At 49.8% G+C, this 17,616-nt stretch overlaps 1 protein-coding gene across 1 annotated transcript in view; it reads left to right on the forward strand.

Moving 5' to 3' along the window:
• Smpd3 (sphingomyelin phosphodiesterase 3) overlaps nucleotides 1-17,616 on the forward strand; it is a 79,238-nt gene that overhangs the window by 61,171 nt on the left and 451 nt on the right. The window contains exons 2-7 of the mRNA XM_051201617.1: nucleotides 7,366-8,894; nucleotides 13,894-13,969; nucleotides 14,071-14,226; nucleotides 15,309-15,398; nucleotides 15,594-15,657; nucleotides 17,218-17,380. Coding sequence (XP_051057574.1) covers nucleotides 7,578-8,894; nucleotides 13,894-13,969; nucleotides 14,071-14,226; nucleotides 15,309-15,398; nucleotides 15,594-15,657; nucleotides 17,218-17,380 — 1,866 coding nt within the window. The 5' untranslated portion in view covers nucleotides 7,366-7,577. The remainder of the gene's footprint in view (nucleotides 1-7,365; nucleotides 8,895-13,893; nucleotides 13,970-14,070; nucleotides 14,227-15,308; nucleotides 15,399-15,593; nucleotides 15,658-17,217; nucleotides 17,381-17,616) is intronic.

The following is a 17,616-nucleotide window of genomic DNA, read 5'->3' on the forward strand; positions in this document are numbered from 1 at the left end:
GCCTATGACTCTGGCTTATATGAGCAGCTCATGATAGAGAGCTTGGTGCAGCCCTGTACATCCCCCACAGTGTCGTTGCCCCCATCATCCAGGAGAGCAGGCACTCTTCTGTAAGGCCAACCAGCCCCATGAGAAAACTTCAAAGGCTCTTCCCTCCCCTCCCCTCCCCTCCCTTTTGTTTACTTCCCTCCCCTCCCTACCCCTCCCCTCCTCTCCCTTCCCTTCTTTCCCTTCTCTTCCCTTCCCTTCCCTTTCCTTCCAGTTCTTGGAACAAAATTCAGGCTCTCAAAGATGCTAAGGAGGCACTACAGCCCAGCTCTTTGAGAGCCTTTGAGGCAAGGGGAACACAGTAGTAGTGGTGCTCATGATAACATAGAAACAAGGCAGGCTCTGCACAAGTGCTGAAATGTTTGCTATCTCCAACTAGTCCAGTGGTTCTCAACCTGTGGGAAGTGACCCCTTTGGGAGTCCATTGACCTTTTCACAGGAGTTGACTAAGACCATCAGAAAACAGATACTTGCATTATGATTCATAACAATAGCAAAATTACAGTTATGAAGTAGCAACGATAAAATGAAGAACTGTATTAAAGGATCACAGCATTAGGAAGGTTAAGAGCCACTGAACTAGTCCAAGCAATTTTCATCCACATCTAATACAAAAGGAAACCAAGGCTTAGAGCATCCCTCATTCAACTTGTCTAATACTCATCAGGACCCCTGACTCCACATACCTGCACTCAGAGCTTGTGGTTGCAACTTCTGTCTACTCTACTCGGATTGCTATCTCCAAGGGATGCCTTGAGGCACATGGACCTGTCTATAGGGCCTTGACTCAGGAGGATAGCTCTACCCCGCCAGTGCACAGCTAGGGGCAACACAGGAGTTATGCACATCTGAGAAAAACTTAGCTTTAGAAAGATCACATACCTGGTGTACACAGATAAATCAAAGCTCTAAAGTGACTAGAGAAAAGGAAAGGAATGTTCTGGCTCACAAATTAGAAAGTCTACAGGCTGTGTGGCTTTAGGCAGACAGATCAGAGCTCAAACATGTTATGAAGACTTGACTTCTCCATTCTAGCCCTAAGGTCTGTTTGCCCCTGATCTGGATTCATTCTCAAGGAAGGCTCTAGAAGCTGCAGGCTCTCATTGTACTCTTCCATCTCAGAGAAAATGTAGACTTCTTTCCTAAGTGGTCTGATAGGAGTTCCAGGGAACACTTAGACTGATCCCAGTGCTACAGCGCTGCTCACTGTGGCTGGCTGGTATAACACCTTGCAGTGGAGCAGGGCAGTGTGTCTGCCACCACTGCCAGAGAAGTGAAGCCAAGCAGCAGGATGTAGGTGGAGCTGGGGTGCTTTGGATTGAGAAATATGAATAGGCATTTACCTGTGTCTGAGAGGCATCACTGCTACAGCCTGTGTATTTATGGTAGACTTGAAACCCTAATTCTATCTAGGATATGGCTCTTTCAACCCCTCCCCCAACTCAGAAACGCATCTGTCTCTCGTCAGTCTTTCTGTCCTCCTAGCAATGAGCTGACTCCAAGTTTCAGCAGCTCAGAGCACACGTTGCCATGCCAACTCCTCCGTGGCAGCATCCAGGCAGAATGGGCTGGCCTGATCTCACAGCCGCTGGTGAATGCAGACACATTCAGATAATTGGATTGGAGCAATCCATAGGCCTTTCCTGTGGAAACCTGGAGCTCCTGTTTAGACTCAAAGACTTGGAGGACATTTTGCTCCAAGACTCCAACTCACAGTGGGAAAAAGAGCTCAGCAGGCTTGAGGGTCAGAAGACAGGGCAGTAAAGGAGGGACAAGCCCCAGACAATGCCAAATGGAGCAATTACCAGCCTTCCAAAAGTTCAGAGAGCCCTCAGAGATGGCCTGGGCTTCCACACAGGGGTCAGGACTTGCTTTGCTCAGAAAACTGGTGGCTTTCTTACCTTCCCACTGAAGGAGGCATTCAGATTCAAAGTCAGCTTCCACACAGCATCCTTGGAGCTACTCTGAATGTGTGTTCTCTGAATCAGCATGCCAACCAGGTCCATGTATCAGGTCTGGCAACCCTGGTCATTTGATACTCAATGGGAACAAGCCTGCTTTCCAGAGTCTGCCCAGACAGGACCATTCCCAAGGATTCCCCTCACTGGTGAGGGAAGATCAGAAACCCTGGGCCCACATGCATACATCTAAGGTTTAACTCAGACTTCAAAGAAGCCATAGTCCCCTTCCCATATTGTGGTCACACAAATTACTGATTAGAAGTCAGGTGCCTTCAGGTTAACTTTTATGAATGGCCACCTGGAAGCTGTTTGCTACTGATGCCTTGGGCTGTCCACAAATGCCTGGCTCTATATTCTTAAGGTCTTGCAGAGAAGTTGTCCACCTTTTCCTCTTCCATATGGACTAAGGGTTTTCTGGGCTTCCAAACATCCCTTGGCTAAGTTCCTCTTCTACCTGCATCAGTCTGTGACCCATAGAGCTCTCTGTCTCCTCATGCATAGCCCAGCCCAGTCCTCACTGCAGAGGGGAGGGGCAAGTTAGTGAAGGCTTTGGCTTTGGCTCAAACAGTTTAAGTGGCATCTGTAAGGATCCAGAAAGCACTTTGCTTCAGTCAGGGTCCTGGAAGTCCTGTGGGTTGGCTCAGGCCAGCCCTTTAACAATGCAGAAACTACTACCTGGGGAGAGAAGATACATGGGGTGGCTTCGGGGAAGGGGTACCAGGCCACCAGAACGGTGCCATCTAGTCCTCATAGAAACATTAGAGGTAGGCACTGCTGCCCCATGCCTGACATCAGTGCCAGCATGTCACTTAGGCTAGCCTGCCTCCCTGGCTGAGTGAGCAAAACCATGAAGCTCAGGTGAAAAGAGAAATCCTGGTTTTGACATCTAGGACCAATAGGCTGGCTCCCAGGAGTCCTGCCTTGAGGCGCCATAAAGCTCCCAGTCATAACTGCACAGCTCACAGTGAAGGGATCAGGATTCCTGCTAGGATCCCTGAGGACTGAGGACCTGAGAATATTCAGGACTTCCCCTCCATACTATGGAGGGAAAGAGATATGGCTTCTAGTAACCTAGAAACTATGCATTAGGATTTGCAAAGGAGGCCAACCCAAAAGTGACTGTTGGTCTTAATGTAAAAAACCTTGAATGATCCACCTAACCTAAGAGGTTGAAGTACAGAAGTTCAGCATGCATGGCCTTGGAGGAAACTGCTAACCCTTTAAGAGGGTCCATGACAGGTCTTGCTTGCAAAGCTACCATACATGGAAAAGAGGAAGGAATGGCGGGGAGGGTGGGATCCCATGTCCAACGCCAAACACATGCCTGACCCCATGCAGACAAGGAAAGGGGAAATAAGCAGGGTGCAACTGAGCACCTGCCTGTGTGGGCGAGCCTGGGGAAGCCACACCCTTCCATGGCTACTCAATGAGCATCTGAAAACTCTGGGAAGTCACCATCCTCTCAGTTTAACTGCAGCGCTCCTCTTTCATGAGGAAAATGTAGATCAGACTAATTAATGTGTGCTGTTTGTTTACCCTCCTTTCATTTCCCTGAGACAAAATAATTATGCAGAGCTTTAGAAACAGCCTCGTCTGTGGCAGTCCCTTCTGTGTGTTCTGTAGCAGCAGCTTCCTATGTGTAGACAAGGGAGCCAGTGCAGGGCATGGCAGATGGCAGCACCCAGGAAGGACCTCTACAGGGCACTGCTGAAGAGGAGACCTGGAGTAGCTGTGAAGGATTTGTAGTGGCACCATGGAGAACCAAGGGACTAAAGCCGCCTCATCTTTGAGGGTCATTGTGGTGGTCCAGCCCCCACTGGCCCCTGGAACTGCCACCCCAGATCCTCCCCCTCCACCAGCCCTACAGTGGAGACCAGAAACATGCCCATGCCTGCCCAGGGCAGACAGAAAGATAACTGCAAACTAGAAACTCTGCCAGAGAGTTTCTGGGGCCACAAGAGTGGGGGCAGCAGGTGGGCAGGGGGCACGTCTTTAATCCCAGCACTCGGAGGCAGAGGCAGGCAGATCTCTGTGAATTGGAGACCAGTTTGGTTTACAGAGTGAGTTCCAGGACAGGCTCCAAAGCTACAGAGAAACCCTATCTTTGTACAAAAAAAGGGGGGGCAGCTGAAGATGGATTCTCTCTCCTCATCCCCTAAAGCCCCATCCCAGCCAATAGCTGATCCCAATCTGATTAGCCAATGCCAGGGTTGAGCCACATGGGATGACAGAATTGGGTAATTTTTCTCAAGAAGCCTTTGATGAAGGAAACCTTGACTCACAGGGTTGCTGTGGACACCACAGTGGCTCTTAGAGGTATAAACCTACCTCCTTCTTGATACTTTCTCCATATGTCATCCACATAGCCCACATTATTGCTCACAGGTCAAACCCAACTCTTACCACAGGAATACTGACGTCATAAGAGCTTCTCCACCTGAGTGGGTACTCAGATCAGCAGTCTGTTCATTCCTTAGTGGGTTTCTGCATTTGCTACTTCCCTCCCCAGACAGGGTGGCCAAGCCTGGCCTCACATAGACTCTTCATGGAGCTTATGCTGGAGGGAGTCCTAGCAAGAGCTCCAGCAAGTGATAGCCTGATGTAGGAAGGGGCTGTGGTCACAAAATGACTTGACGGGGTCAAGGAAGAGTCCCCTGAAGGAGAGAAGTTTCAGCTGAGCCGCAAAGGGTACAGAAGGGGTGACAGGAGTCCAGAAGGGAGTTACAGGAAACAGCTGCAAGCAGGTGCAGAGGGTCTGGCAGAAGCTGCAGCTGGAGGACTCTGTGGCTGGAGCCAGGGTGGAAGGGGGAAGAGAGCACAAACACAGGAACACAAAGAGCCCAGACAGAGATTATGAGCCTGGACTTTGTCAGCAGAGGGAGAGAGGAAGGGAGGGAAGGAATAAAGAGAGAAATGTTAAGCAGACCCTTCTGAGTACTGCACAAACGTGAGACGGGACACTAGTGATCTTAGACAACCGTGATACAGAGGGAAAGAGGAAGGGAGCCTTGGGAGTGGGCCTGCTCAAGACCTAAGGTGACATTCCAGTGGCCCAAGGAGTATGGATGGGACCCTCCCCTAAGGTCTTGGTGCTGAATTCAGGAACCGCTGGTGTCTGGGATGCCTCAAGAGACTCCATCCAATTGCTTTTTGCTCCTGCAGGGTCTGCCTCTGGCCCCAGGTCTGGCAGAGGTGGGTTGGTATGGGCCTCTCCATATCCTGTATTTCTCCCTCTAGCCAGGAGGGGGTTCTGCCAGCTCCTCATTGAGGGCTGTAAATTGGGTGAGCACACCCTGCCAAGTGTGATAAGGAGTGAGCTGTGGCTCTGGCTCCAAGCTGGAGTCCTCCCTCTGGTAAGTGGTTGGGATATTAAACAACAGTGCTCTGGCATCACCCAAGCCAGGCAGCAGATGTGGGAGGTTGCTGGATGTCCTCAGACCAGGTTTGGCTTTCATAGAGAAGTCCTCACTTGACTGTGCTTGTGTAGACACACCTGTTGCTCCAAACTGTGACCTTCCCTTGAGGAAAGTAAAATCTTTGTGCTTCTTGTTCATCAGAATTAGGCACAGCCACCAGCTTAAGGCCCTCTTTGGTCATGAAGCCCTGGTCCTCCCTCATCAGCCTTGGGGATGGTGGCTGCAGGGCTGACAGCTGTGGAGAAATCCCCACCTCCCCCAACAGCTGGAGAAAATGGATGCCTCCTCTCTGGTACTAACATCATGATCTCCTTTGTTCATTTATCCTATCTCTTAAGGACCTGCCATTTTCACCTCCAGACTCCCTGAAACCTTTGCATAGCCCCTTCCCTCTTAAAGCTCTTCATTTTCTAGGGAGGTAGGCATATCCCAAGTACAAGTGACATAAACTGCAAAGACCAGGTCACTGTTCTGGGGGACAAGCATCCACAGCAGAAGTACCTAAGCTTCCCAGGCAAGGAAATGAAGAATCCTCTCTAGAAAGCTGATGTCTAAGCTGAACTGTGGACAGGGTGAGGGAGCAAGAAGCAGAGCTAAGGAAGGGCCTCAGGGTAAGGTCCTGGCACCAATGTCCAAGTGAGTAGGAGGTGAGCATAGCAGGTGAGCAGGCTGCAAAGAAATATCCCTCCAGCCACTGTGTCAGTGCAGTCTGATACAGTGGATGAATTGTGATGCCGTTCTCAGTTCATAATGAGATGTTTCATTGGGGGCAGAGGGACAGATGGGACAGGAGGACTGAAGGAGGGTTGTATGGATGATATCTAAGTCTCTAATTTGGATGATGGAGGTCTCAGGAGGGAAGAGAAAATATAGGGCCAGGATGAATGATGGCAGCTAGGTCCAGACCTACTGAGGTGTCAGGGGTATAAGGGGTGTTGATCGGTGAAAGAAACAAACTTTGAGCTTACCTGCCTGGCCTAGAAACCAAAATGCAGCTCATTCATGGAGCATTTCCCCCTCAGCATGAACAGTGTGGGACCCTGGAAGCTGGGTAAACACAGAATTTTGTCTTTATTGACTGGGTAATCAGCACAGTCAGTGCACCTGCCTGGGTGTGGTCAGGCCTGCTTTGGAGACTAGTGTGACTCAGTACAGCATGGGCAGAGACCCAGGATGGATGTATATAGGTGGCTATTGGCTTTGCCTGAAGCTGCATCTTGGAAGATAAGCTAGAGAACTAATAAAGCTTTGACCCAGACCCAGGAAGCTTCTCACGTATCCAGGGGACTGTCAGGGTAACTGGGTAAACTCTTCATTCTGAAAGCTGGTGAAACGGTCTATGCCTGGGTACCCCTGGTTAGAGTTCTGCCAGGGCACCGTGGCATAGGACATACAGCTTACTTAGTCTGTTGCTCAGGAAGCTGGACCATGGTCAGAGCAGACTGCATGTGAATGAGGCTTCCCTGCTCTTCTGCCCAGCCAGCCACTCTGCCCTCGGCCCTGTAACCTTTGGCCCCTTTTGTCTTTCCTGGCCTAGTTGGCACTAGATAAAAGGTAAACATATTTGCAGCATATTAAAGGTAACCAAGGCTGCTGCCTGCCCATTTTAAACACAGCGCTGGCTCCTAAAGGGCTTCACTTGCTTCTATCCAGTGTTAAGCCAGGCACACTCTCAAATTGTAACACACCCCTTTGTACCCACAAAGCTGTGCCCTTTTGTAAACATGAGCCATTTTTTAAGCAATTAAATTACAGAGTCAAGACAGCCAGTTAGTGACAACCATATACAAAGCTGTTTATTTCAAGAAAACAAAACTATATAGGCAAATGAAATGTGGTGGGGCATTCTTCTGGCCCTGTAACACTCCAGGTAAAACTGATTCTCTGGTTTTCAGAACAATCTAATTATAGTAACGATCTCCCTCACTCTGTTTCTCCAGGTTCTCAACAAGCTTTGGTGTCCCAGAATGGCCCCTTGAGGTGAACCATGAATGTCTTCAGGACAATTACCACTAATTACCTAGAGTCACATCTTGCCAGGAGGTGACCTGTCCTCCTCCTGCTCTCAGCTTGCCCACCCCTGCCCGGGAAAGTGCTGCATCTGCCACGGACACCATGTAGTAGAGCCGGCTGCGGCGCCCAGTGAGCTGCGATGGTTTTGTACACGACTCCCTTTCCTAATAGCTGTCTGTCCGCCCTCCACGCTGTGTCCTGGGCCCTCATCTTCCCATGTTACTGGTTGGTGGACCGGCTGGTGGCCTCCTTCATACCCACCACGTATGAGAAGCGCCAGAGGGCAGATGACCCTTGCTGCCTGCAGCTGTTCTGCACTGTACTCTTCACGCCAGTCTACCTGGCTCTGTTTGTGGCTGCATTACCTTTTGCCTTTCTTGGGTTCATTTTCTGGTCTCCACTGCAGTCTGCCCGCAGGCCCTACTCCTACTCCCGGCTAGAGGACAAGAGCCCAGCTGGTGGGGCAGCCCTGCTTAGTGAATGGAAGGGCACAGGGGCTGGCAAAAGCTTTTGCTTTGCCACGGCCAATGTCTGCCTTCTTCCTGACTCACTCGCGAGGCTCAACAATGTTTTCAATACCCAAGCACGGGCCAAAGAGATTGGGCAGAGAATCCGCAATGGGGCCGCCCGGCCTCAGATCAAAATTTACATTGATTCTCCCACCAACACTTCCATCAGTGCAGCCAGCTTCAGCAGCCTGGTGTCTCCACAGGGCAGTGACGGAGCTAGAGCTGTCCCTGGTAGCATTAAGAGGACGGCCTCTGTGGAATACAAAGGGGATGGAGGGCGTCACCCCAGTGATGAGGCTGCCAATGGCCCAGCCTCTGGGGACCCGGCTGATGGCAGCCTTGAGGACAGCTGCATTGTGCGAATTGGTGGTGATGAAGGAGGCCGACCACCAGAAGCTGATGACCCTGCTACTGGGAATCAAGCCAGGAATGGGGCTGGTGGGGCCCCAAAGGGTCAGACGCCCAACCACAATCAGCGAGATGGGGATTCTGGGAGCCTGGGCAGCCCCTCAGCCTCCAGGGAATCCCTGGTGAAGGCACGGCCTGGGCAAGATGGCGGTGGCAGTGGAGAGCCAGGAGTCAACAGCAAGCTCTTGTATAAGACGTCAGTGGTGAAGAAGACAGCAGCACGCAGGAGGCGGCACCCTGATGAAGCCTTTGACCATGAGGTCTCGGCCTTCTTCCCAGCCAATCTGGACTTCCTGTGCCTGCAGGAGGTGTTTGACAAGCGTGCAGCTGCTAAGTTGAAAGAGCAGCTACACGGCTACTTTGAGTACATCCTGTATGACGTCGGGGTCTATGGCTGCCATGGTTGCTGCAATTTCAAGTGTCTCAACAGTGGTCTCTTCTTTGCCAGCCGCTACCCTGTCATGGACGTGGCCTATCACTGTTACCCCAATGGGTGCAGCTTCGATGCCCTGGCCTCCAAGGGAGCTCTGTTTCTCAAGGTAGGCATTCTCAGCTCTGCCTGAGGGCTACACACCAGCTCTCCCCAAACACATGACAAAATGGGTCATAGCCCCTACCAATCCTATGTCCTGGGAATCCTCACTGCCTCGATGGGGTAAATTGGGAGCCAGACAAAGCTTTTCATGGAACTGAACTCACAGCCCCCAGCTCAAGCACAGAAAACCCATGGACTCAGGCTGAGTGATCTGGCCAGTTTCTCAGTCATTTACTCATCTGTGAAGTGTGATAGGTGTGACCCAGTATCCTGCGGTGAACATGAGGATGGTGGTGCTTGCTGTGATAAGGGATGGAAGAGGAGACAAGCCCCATCTCTATTCACACATGGCAGAGACCAGAGTAGAACATGGGTGCAGGCCAGCATATGAGCTCTCAGGTCTCCAGGCCAAAGACCACACTCAGCCACTGAGACCTCTAGCTTCATTGGCCAGGACAGCCCCCTTCTGGTTGTTAGCAGCTGCCCTGCCAGGCTGCCTGCCCACAGCTTGGCTTCATTTCCATAGTCACTAATTAAAGTGAATCATGATTATTTCTGCTAATTTGCATGCAGTTGGAGGTTTTAGACAGACTATGGTAATTTGGTCATTACACGTTATCTTTGACAGAGCCTGAGATATTCAGTGTCAACTTTTTGTTCTCTATTTAAAGGCCACTGCTAGTGAATCCAGTTTTCTGAAGCATCATTTGGCCATCTGATGCAGATGTGGCTTTCTGACCCAGGGGCAGCAGCTGTTTTGCCCGTGGTTTTCCCCTTAAAAGTGAGATCTGACTGAAGGGTTGCTTTGTCAGGGGACCCTGACTGTGGCCCAGGGCAGGTTTCTCTCACTTTTCAGTCTTAACTGAGCCAGTGCTTGCTGGGAGTAAGGGCACAGTGAACTCCATCTGCCTGTTAAGGACAAGGCAGGCATTCTATGTCCCCACCCTGGGGTGCCAAGGTCTCTCGCATGGCTCTGCTAGAGTTAGGGTCCCCAACTTTCTAGTCACAGGCACAGGTCTTCTGACACACAGCTCCAGCCTTCCTATTCTGACATATGGTTCATTTGTGTTGCATTTGTGGATATATTTGGCATCAGTGGAAAGGTGTGTCCCCTTGGCCTGATACAGAAGGCTGTGAGCCTAGAGACATCCACCCCCAGACTACTGCTATGCAGAACAATCCACTGTCCCAACTATCCTCCTTCATTTGATACCCTGGAACAGTTCTAAAGACAACTGTCTTCTTGGGACAGCCTCTCCTCTATCATTAATGTCTCCCTTTACTTCGTAGTTTTCAAACTGGTCAGCAGATATGTTGGCTCATGCCATTCCAAAACTTTTTTTGAGCTGGCCAATATTTATTTTGCATTTCAAACTTTGTTTGCAACATCTCTTAACACCTTGACAGGTCTGATAGTACCAGCTTGTTTTTGTTGTTTTGTTTTTCCAGACAGTTTTTCTGTGTAGCCCTGGCTGTTCTGGAACTATCTAGACCAGACTGTGTCCTAGAACTCCCAGATCCACTTTCCTCTGCTTTCCAAGCTCTGAGATTAAAAGCATGCACCACCACCTGATAGTCTTGTTTTCTTATAGAAGAAGGTTGGGATAAGCTATTATAGCCAGCTCTTTACTTCTCAGAGTCCCCTACTTTACTTGCTACCCTTGCTGGTAACTCAGATCTCATACCAGAGCTCATCCTTCAATCTGGCTGACTCCTGGGTACACCTCATTTACTTCTAAGGTCAGCATCTGCCCCAATGTCCTCACTCAGGTCCTCCCATCTGAACCCAGAAGAAACCATCCACCTTGGCTGCAACTTGTGTCTGCTCAGTTTATCCCAGGTTCTTCACTACACCATCTTGGTGAACCTCCTCTCTGCACTGGCCCACTATGATGTGGCTGTCTTGACTTCTTTCAGTGAGACAGTCTCCTCCTTACTAGGTCTGATTCCTCTTACTGCCCTTTCCAGACCACCCGAGGGTCCTCCATGTCCCATGCTCTGCTGGTCTTAGTCTTTCCAACCACAAGCCAGTTCTCCCTTGACTCAGGTATTTTTTGGACTGCTTGTCCGGCCAGACGTTGCCTTTGAGAGTAGAGCTGTGCCCCGTTGGACTGGGGTCTGACTGTCCTCCTGTCACATTAAGAGGGCCAGGCTCATCTGAAGAGGAGCTGGGGACATTGGGAGGATGTGTCCAGCAGTCCCTCTCTGCCACCTTCCTCACTGAGTCCTGCTCTCCTAGTTTATTCCATGGATTCCTGAAAAATGGGCCTCTTCATGAAGGACGTTTTTTTTTTGTTTTGTTTTTTTTTTTTTTTTTAACTGATACTCTGTGCCAGCAGAACTAAAGAGCTCAGCCTCTCAGTGTGATTGTTTGTTTTTGTAAGAGAAACACAGGATTCAGCAGGTCCTCAGGGTATGCCATAGGAACCACTAAGTCCCAGCAAATAATAAAGTGAATGTTGTCAAGGTCACACACCTTACTACTGTGGTACCCGCCCTCTAGGTGGGACCTTGGTAAAAGGGCCAGTAGGGATGCCTTTGTCCTCATCCAGAACTTAACCTAGGGCAAGTGATACTAAGGTTGAGTCTGACAACTGTCTAAAATCTTGACAAAGACACCAACAGCCCAGAAAGGGGCAATGAGCAGCATGGGGAGGCCAACAGGACTAACACGCTCCCATCTGAAATGCTATGAGCCCATCCATAAAATGGTACACACTGAGCATGTGAAGCTATGCTAAGCTGAAGTGTGTGTGGCTGAAGAATAAATACAGTGGGAGAAACCTGCTGCCTGAGGAACACAAGGTCAGCAGTGTCGTATACCCCTTTGAGCACTGTATTCTTTTAAAAAGTGCTTGTATAAACAAGATGCATCCATGGTCCATGGTTTTGCAGGGCTAGTTCCCAGATAGGAGTGCCAGGTGGCTGCACCTTGGGTCTGAACTGAACATGTGAATTTAGAAACAGCCCGAGTTCAGGCCATAGAGCCTATTATCAAATAGCCAGACATTCACCCATAGGCAATGAGGAGGACAGGCATGCATGCTGTGGGGAGGAGGGTGGAGTTGCAGAAATCCAGGGGACAGGACTGAGAAGACCCACTCAGTTTCAGCAGCAAAAGGAAAGAACAATGACTGAGAGGCCACTGTTGTGTCCTTTGCCACAGGATAGAACAAGAACCTTGGCTTCTGTAGTCCACCTCTCTGGGAAGTGCCTGGGTCTGGGGTTCATTAACACAGAAAACCCAGCTGAATTAGATAACTAATTATCTGGGGAGGGCAGCTGGTGCTCACATATGACAAAGATGTGTTATCGAAAGACTTCTGAGGACAGGGCCCCACAATAGTCCCTGAAGAGTATGCAATTGAAGGACTCTTCTTGAGTGGCATCCAGCAGTTGGACAGTGATAAGGGACCTACCAGAGGCCTTAGGTTGTGGAAGGGGATGTAATGTGTGGTCTGTCTCACCTCCAGAGCCACAGCACAGACAAGGGCTCATTCTTGTGCTGAGTCACACAGGAGAGGCAAGTGGCTGCTGAATTGTCTTTGGGATATACAATTAAGATGCTCTTATTTTATTTTTTTTATTTTTTGGTTTTTTGAGACAGGGTTTCTCTGTGGTTTTGGAGCCTGTCCTGGAACTAGCTCTTGTAGACCAGGTTTGCCTCGAATTCAGAGATCCACCTGCCTATGCCTCCCGTGTGCTGGTATTAAAGGCATGCGCCGCCACCACCCAGCTAAGATACCCTTTTTTTTATGAAGCCAGCATTAGAGATGATCTGCCCAAGTTAACTTCTTGTTGAGCCAGGTCCACCCAATGTAACTGTGCCCTAGTAAAGAAAGGGTCAGGTTTGGGGAAAGTGGAGGCATGGAGCTGTGAAGAGGCTACTCTGAAAAGAGAGCTGGACTCAAGATGAGATCAGCCCATGCCAGGGGCCTAGAACTAGGGACACTGATCAGAACTCTGGTCGAAAACTGAGGGATTACAGGAGACCATTTCCGGTAAAACTCATGAAGCACTGGGCAGTGGTGGCACCCATCTTTAATGCCAGCACTCAAAAAACAAGACAGGAAAAATCTATTGAGTTGAAAGTCAACCTGGTCTACAGAGAAGTCCCAGAACAGCCAGGGCTACACAAAGAAATGCTATATTGAAAAAGAAATGAACGAAAAACTCATGAAGCAATGGACTATGCAACTACACAGGGCAAAGGCAGACTAGCAGGAGGATGACAGTGTCCAAGGCCCCTCCAGTGGGTACTAGCTTTGATTTCAAATTGGAGGGTCAATAGGAGGTCAGGTTGAGAGTGTGGCCAAAGGAGGAAAGAGTCATTAAATGGGAGTAGACAAAAGACTAAAAGGGGGATAAAGAATATGACTCCATGGTTAAAAGCATGTTGCTTTATCACGAGGACCAGAGTTAGGAATTCCAGCAACCACAACTCCAATTCTGGTTTCTGTAGACACACACACACACTCTATGATGATGATGATGATAAACAAATACTAAAAAGACTGAATGTAATGCTGAATATGGTGGTACATACTCCTGATCCCAGCACTTGAGAAACAGAGGCAAGAGGATTGCTGTAAGTTTAAGATTGAGATTATCCAGATTTGTGTAACCATATCAAGATTCTGTCTCAAAAGAGAACATGGGAAAGTCATGAAGCTGGGTATTCCAGTCACCTGGAAATGCCAGGGATTTGGGAGGAACTTGCCTGCAACTTGTTTCTTCCCCACAAAGCCTTGCACAGATTGTGGCCAACCAAGTAACTTTATAGGCTGATGTTTTCTTGCATATCTGCCTCTAGAACCAGCCAGACACTTCTAGAAGCAGGGCATGCCCTCTACTAGATTGGGCCCCAGAGTCTAGCCAGGAGCCTGCCACAGAGCACAATGGTGAGAGCTTGAGCAGAGGGCTCTAAATGTTGCCAGAGACCCTTTGCACCTAGAACAGCAATGGTTGGCTAGTACCAACACTGACACCCTGCCTTCCCTCAGGTGCAGGTGGGAAGCACACCTCAGGACCAAAGAATCGTTGGGTATATCGCCTGCACACACCTGCATGCCCCACCAGGTAGGCCACAGACTGGGATTTTCTGGGGGATGGGTTTAATACCTGGGCCCTGGCTGGTGTCCAGGTCAAGCTTCATACTTTGGTCTCTGTCCTATCTGTAGAGGATAGTGCCATCCGGTGTGAGCAACTGGACCTGCTTCAGGACTGGCTAGCTGATTTCCGAAAATCTACCTCCTCGTCCAGCACAGCCAACCCGGAGGAACTGGTGGTGTTTGATGTCATCTGTGGAGATCTGAACTTTGATAACTGTTCTTCTGGTGAGGTCACACTCCTCCACTCTCAGGTCTGAAGCTCCATGGACAGTCACAGACTACAGCTAGATAGTTTGAAGAATTTCCAGTTCCTCATGAATGTGTGCAGGAAATTTTAGCAGGACTGATGTGTTTGCCCCACACTGAAGTCCTAGCATTGAACAACTCATACACTACCCAAAAAAGCAAGGGGCCTCTAGCTAGAGACAAGGAGATGCTCTAAAAGTGAACCCAGGACAAGGGAGGAACTTCCAATAATACTGGCTTAAACTAGGCAAGGAAGATGGCTCAATGGTGGCTCAGGGGTTAAGGACACTCACTGCTCTTGCAATGGACCCAGGTTCCATGCCCACAGGAAACCTGAAGGTCTCACCTGGAGTCCAAGATGGTACCCTCACCTGATGGTAGCAGGTAAAAGCTGTTTTAACCTTTTACGGCCAGGAAGGCATCTCTTGATAACAGTGGCAGTTCCAGCATGGGCAAAGAGAATGAGTGCCGATCATGGAACACAGTCACCAACCCAGAATGATTTTCCTCTGCGGCTGTGTGGGACAGCAAAGCTGTCACATTCGACACACCAGATTCTGCCCCAGCATGGGTCTCTCTGTTCTGATCAGGACACTCTTGTCACAACACATACAGGAAGAGGCTTTTGGAGGAGATCCCACCAGGAAGCCCTAACCCAGTGTCCTCTACCAGCCCAGGAGTCAAAAAAGACTATACTGATCCAGCAAGTAGGCAGAACACATGGTTCTGAGCCATGTGATACCCATCTTCCCCAGGGGCCAAGCAAACAGGTCTGTGAAGAGAGCAGGGTTCTAGCTGCAGCATCATGTAGTCCCTACTAACAGTCTGCAATGGAATCTGGGAAGGCTCGGAGGACAGGGAGCAATGTGTTGGGGGCACATCTGAGGCCATAGAGAACCAGTGACAGATGAACCACAGTACCGACCATAGGATATCAAAAGAACCATAAACCCAGAGTAGTTGTTACCAAAGCGACAGGAACCTAGTGACATATGGTAGGAGGAACTGGCACAAATCAGAGGCAGCAGGCCAGAGCACTCCTCTCCTCATTCCTCCCACAGATGACAAACTGGAGCAGCAGCACTCACTGTTTACTCGATACAAGGACCCCTGCCGCCTGGGACCTGGGGAGGAGAAGCCGTGGGCCATTGGTAAGCAGGGGGCTGGGCTCACCATGGGCTTCCCAAGAAGAGGCCACCAGAACCTGATCCTTGATGAAGGAAGGGGACATGCCCTAGGCAGCTGTCTAGAGGCACCCAAAGTCCTTGTGTCTCCCTAATCTCTCCATGGGGTCCACTTGAGGCTGGCTGGACCCTACTTCAGTAACCACTCTCTTTTGTCCCCAGGTACCCTGCTGGACATAAACGGTCTCTATGATGAGGATGTGTGTACCCCTGACAATCTTCAAAAGTAAGTGCCCACACTGCTGCAGGGTCCCCTGGTCCTAATAAGCTCTCAAGTCTTCAGGGGGTATAGACCCCCTAGTAGGTTGTAGAGATGGGGGCTGGGCAGGTTCCAGCAGGAACAGCTCACTCAAACCACTAAGAACTTTGGGATATCAGGAAACTCTTACATGGGAGAGAAGACAGATGGAGTCTGGAAGAAGAGACAAATCCCAAGCCAGCAGTCAGGATCTAGGCTCCCATTGCAAAAGGCTCTAGTTAAGTATGGCTCATACAGGAAAAGAAGCCAGAGTTTCCAGGATCAGGTCAAGAGTGAAGCCCTAGAGAGCTGCTGGGTAAGAGGTCTGTGGAAGAGAAGAAAGCCCATGACCTCTACCAACCAATTAGATAGAAGATGAGAGAACGCAGGCTGTCTTGAAAGGCAGTTCTGCCCTGGCCCAGCCTCATCCTTGAACCCAGTGAGGGTTCCATAAAGGGCATGGTGGAAAGGCCAATAGCAGAATGGATTTATAATTCACAGCCTGAGACTGCACAGAGCCATTGCCATGGCTCCTTGCAGCTAATTTGAGCCAATTAATTAGATTATAGACTAAATTTGAAACATCACCCTATGCAGAGAAAATTATCTTTTCATGAGATGATTAAAAAATGACTATCAGTACCTCTCAGATCATTGATGCTAGAATTAATTATCAAAGCAAAAGACAGTAATGGATTATATCTTTGAGCTGTTAACAATGCTCTGAATGTCATTAGTGTATTTATCTTAAGGCTGATAAAAAACCTGTAGAAAGCCATGTTTGCCATCCTAGTCTCTCCAGACTCTAACTCTATCCAGTGTTAACCACCTGGAGGCCTGGGCAGTCTCCCATGCCAGCAACAGGCCTGAGCCTGCTCTTGGTAATTTGGGAGGGGTGGTCTATGGGGTTCCTCAGCCCCAGGGTTGCTTGGGCTATCGGGAAAGGCTAGCAGGAACTGTGTTGGACATGTAAGTACCCATGAGTCTCCTGGGATGACTCTGAGAAATAGGACAACAGCCCATTCCCCCAAGGCAGGGTCACAGCAACTACTCATTTTACAAAGGAAACAGCGCTCACGGGTTTGGTGATAAGCTGGGTCTCATCATCGCTTAAGGACAGACCCATAAAATAACTGAGACCTCCAATGTAGCCCTTTTTTGGTTCCCTTAGCCTGGCCAATCATAAATAGTGATTGGACTTCTAGGTCCTGAGGCTCAAACAGGCTCCTACTGATTCAGAAGCAAAGAAGGGATCAGGAGAGGTGTATCCCCAACATGGCCACATCCAGGAATGTCATGACCAGCATCAGGATAGAAAGGGAAGTGGGAACTTGGTTAGCCCAAGGTGGAGACAGCCTGTGACAGGTGGCAGAGGGCCTCTGCTGACTAGGGACCCCTCTTTATGGTGAGGCCCTTTGTGGAGCCACAGGACAGCTGGATCTTAGACTTAAAGGTTTGGTCTCCCCCTTCCCCTCTTACATTGTATAGTATGGCTCCATAGGCCAGGGCTGGCCTAACACTTCACCTTGTTTCCTTTCGGCCTGACAGGGTCTTGGAGAGTGAGGAAGGCCGAAGGGAGTATCTGGCCTTTCCTACCAGCAAGAGCCCAGGGGCTGGGCAGAAGGGGCGGAAGGACCTGCTGAAGGGCAATGGCCGACGCATTGACTACATGCTGCACGCTGAGGAGGGGCTGTGCCCCGACTGGAAGGCTGTGAGTCTGAGGCTGGGCCCTGTAGCCCTGTATAGTACTTTGAACCCATCCCTCAGTCCTTGCTCCCTTCAAATGAAAGCCATCATTTTCATAGCCTGAGAGCCTCCAGATACCCTCTGTACAACCCTAGCCCAGTTGGCCCCACATCTAGAAACCCCCCACCCCAGGCTGTCATTTCCTCCCCAAAACTTCACTTTATAGAACATCCTTTCTCTGGATCTAAACAGAATGTTTTC

Source organism: Phodopus roborovskii, unplaced genomic scaffold (assembly GCF_943737965.1).
Source record: "Phodopus roborovskii unplaced genomic scaffold, PHOROB, whole genome shotgun sequence".
NCBI lineage: Eukaryota > Metazoa > Chordata > Mammalia > Rodentia > Cricetidae > Phodopus > Phodopus roborovskii.